Below are 2,490 nucleotides of genomic sequence, written 5' to 3'. Positions count from 1 at the left end.
TTTTGCGCTGGCTGGCAGCCATTTTGAGCTTTCGCTTTATGGAAAGGTAAACAAATACGCTTTTGCGCTGGCTGGCAGCCATTTTGAGCTTTCGCTTTATGGAAAGGTAAACAAATACGCTTTTGCGCTGACTGGCAGCCATTTTGAGCTTTCGCTTTATGTAAAGGTAAACAAATACGCTTTTGCTCTGGCTGGCAGCCATTTTGAGCTTTCGCTTTATGGAAAGGTAAACAAATACGTTTTTGCGCTGGCTGGCAGCCATTTTGAGCTTTCGCTTTATGGAAAGGTAAACAAATACGCTTTTGCGCTGGCTGGCAGCCATTTTGAGCTTTCGCTTTATGGAAAGGTAAACAAATACGTTTTTGCGCTGGCTGGCAGCCATTTTGAGCTTTCGCTTTATGGAAAGGTAAACAAATACGTTTTTGCGCTGGCTGGCAGCCATTTTGAGCTTTCGCTTTATGGAAAGGTAAACAAATACGCTTTTGCGCTGACTGGCAGCCATTTTGAGCTTTCGCTTTATGGAAAGGTAAACAAATACGCTTTTGCGCTGGCTGGCAGCCATTTTGAGCTTTCGCTTTATGGAAAGGTAAACAAATACGCTTTTGCGCTGGCTGGCAGCCATTTTGAGTGTTCGCTTTCTTGCTTGCTGTAACTTTACTATTTCTTTCTTTCAGATGTCTGCCAATGACCAGGAGATGGTCGGGAACTCATCGACATGTACCGCTCCCTGCCCTGCTTGTGGAAGATCAAGTCTGTGGATTACAGCAACCGCTACAAGAAGAAAGCTGCATACGAGAAACTGGTGGCCCTCTACAAGCAGCATCATCCCACTGAGACGGTGGATGAAAACATTGTGCGGAAGAAGATCCAGGCTCTCCGCACAGTCTACAAAAAAGAACTGAACAAGGTGGAAAAGTCCGTGAAGTCTGGGGCCGGAACCGACGACGTGTATGTGCCAAACATGTGGTACTATGACCTGCTGGCGTTCACTCGGGACCAGGAAATCCCTCGCCCGTCCAAGACCGTGACAAGCCTTTGTGCGCCATCTGCTGAAGAGATCCTGCCCGAGTCTCCTGACGAGCATGTAAGTACCCCCTAGCTTCCCTGCTTGTAGCATGCCCTGTGTCTTGTATGTTTATGATACTGCACGGTTTCCAATAATAATAATTCCCGTTTTTCATGTTTAGTCCACCAGATAATAACAGTTGCCACTTCCTGTTCAGATAAGTATAGTCCAAACAGTCCTTCCCTACCTTTAAATGCTGTCTTATTTCAAAAGTCGAAAAGAAAATTAAATTTTGTGTCTTCCGCAGATTCGTACAGTACAGCCGGCAAAAGTAGTTCAGCCCGGCTCTGTAACCCCTGTGGTTTGCTACCTAGATGACTGTTCCTCATAGCTTCCCACGGACGGGCATAGAAGTGTTGGGGAGGTGGGGGGCTCTCTAGGGCTGATGTGTTTTTATGTTATTGACTGTTTTTTTTTTGTTTCCTGTACTCGCAGGTGCCTCCTGAACATCTCCAAACACCGGAAGGCAACGATGACGAGACCCCTCAGTCCTCCATAAGCCCGTGTGTCGAGGAGCAGACACGCCCACAGCGCCCATCTCGCAAAAGAAAGGTGACTGCGGGCACACCTGTGGATCTCCTGGCACTGGCCAGCAACATAATGAGCCAGCATGCCACCACCCAGCTCACCGGATTCCCATCCTTCGTTGCGGAACGCTTAAATAGATTGGACATTACCCAGCGAATGTACGCGGAGAGAGTGATGTTCGAGGTTTTGAACACGGCAGCCGCAGGCAAACTGACTGAGACAACAACGTTGACCAGCAGCGACCGTCAGCCCAGTGGCCAGTTTTCTTGGGGACACCAGCAAGAGCCCATGCACAGCACTCCTGTCCGCAGACCGGCCCCACATCATTTCCAGTTCCGGCCAACACCTACACCCCCTTCTTTTGGTGACTTTTCGCAAGGACCTTCTACGCCCACACACCAGTACAGCGAGATGGACACCTACTATCAACATCTGTAGTGTTCTTGGACTGAAAACGATAGAGACTTCTTTTTCCAAAGCACTTCCTGCGTTCACACTGCCGTTTTTTTGGGGGCTTTCATTTACCGGTAGTTTTGTGGGCCACAATTTTCTATGAATTTTGGTCCCTATACACACGGCCGGCAACTCGCTGTGGTTAACCATGGCCGTACATACGGGAGGAGCTGACATCGGCAGAAGGAACGAATATGCGTCCCTCCTTCTGCCGATGTCAGCTCCTCCCGTATGTACGGCCGTGGTTAACCACAGCGAGTTGCCGGCCCTGTGTGACCAAAATTCATAGAAAATTGTGGTCCGTATACACATGGCCGGCAACTCGTAGGAAAACACGGCCGTAAATGCGGGAGGAGCTTTCATCAGCAGAGGGACGCATATGCGTTCCTTCTGCTGATGTCGGCTCCTCCCGTATTTACGGCTGTGGTTAATCACAGCGAGTT

General features: G+C 49.2%; 1 protein-coding gene across 1 annotated transcript; it reads left to right on the top strand.

Moving 5' to 3' along the window:
- Positions 1-243: 243 nt before the first annotated feature.
- Positions 244-2,170, top strand: LOC143769146 (uncharacterized). The gene is made up of 2 exons (XM_077257725.1): positions 244-1,084; positions 1,502-2,170. Exons 1-2 carry the CDS (start codon positions 716-718, stop codon positions 2,030-2,032), a joined length of 900 nt encoding a protein of 299 aa, XP_077113840.1. The 5' UTR covers positions 244-715; the 3' UTR covers positions 2,033-2,170.
- Positions 2,171-2,490: the final 320 nt, after the last annotated feature.

The sequence above is a fragment of the Ranitomeya variabilis genome, chromosome 4 (assembly GCF_051348905.1).
Source record: "Ranitomeya variabilis isolate aRanVar5 chromosome 4, aRanVar5.hap1, whole genome shotgun sequence".
Lineage (NCBI taxonomy): Eukaryota > Metazoa > Chordata > Amphibia > Anura > Dendrobatidae > Ranitomeya > Ranitomeya variabilis.
The sequence above is the reverse complement of the archived record's forward strand: the minus strand, read 5'-3'. Positions and strand labels throughout refer to the sequence as shown.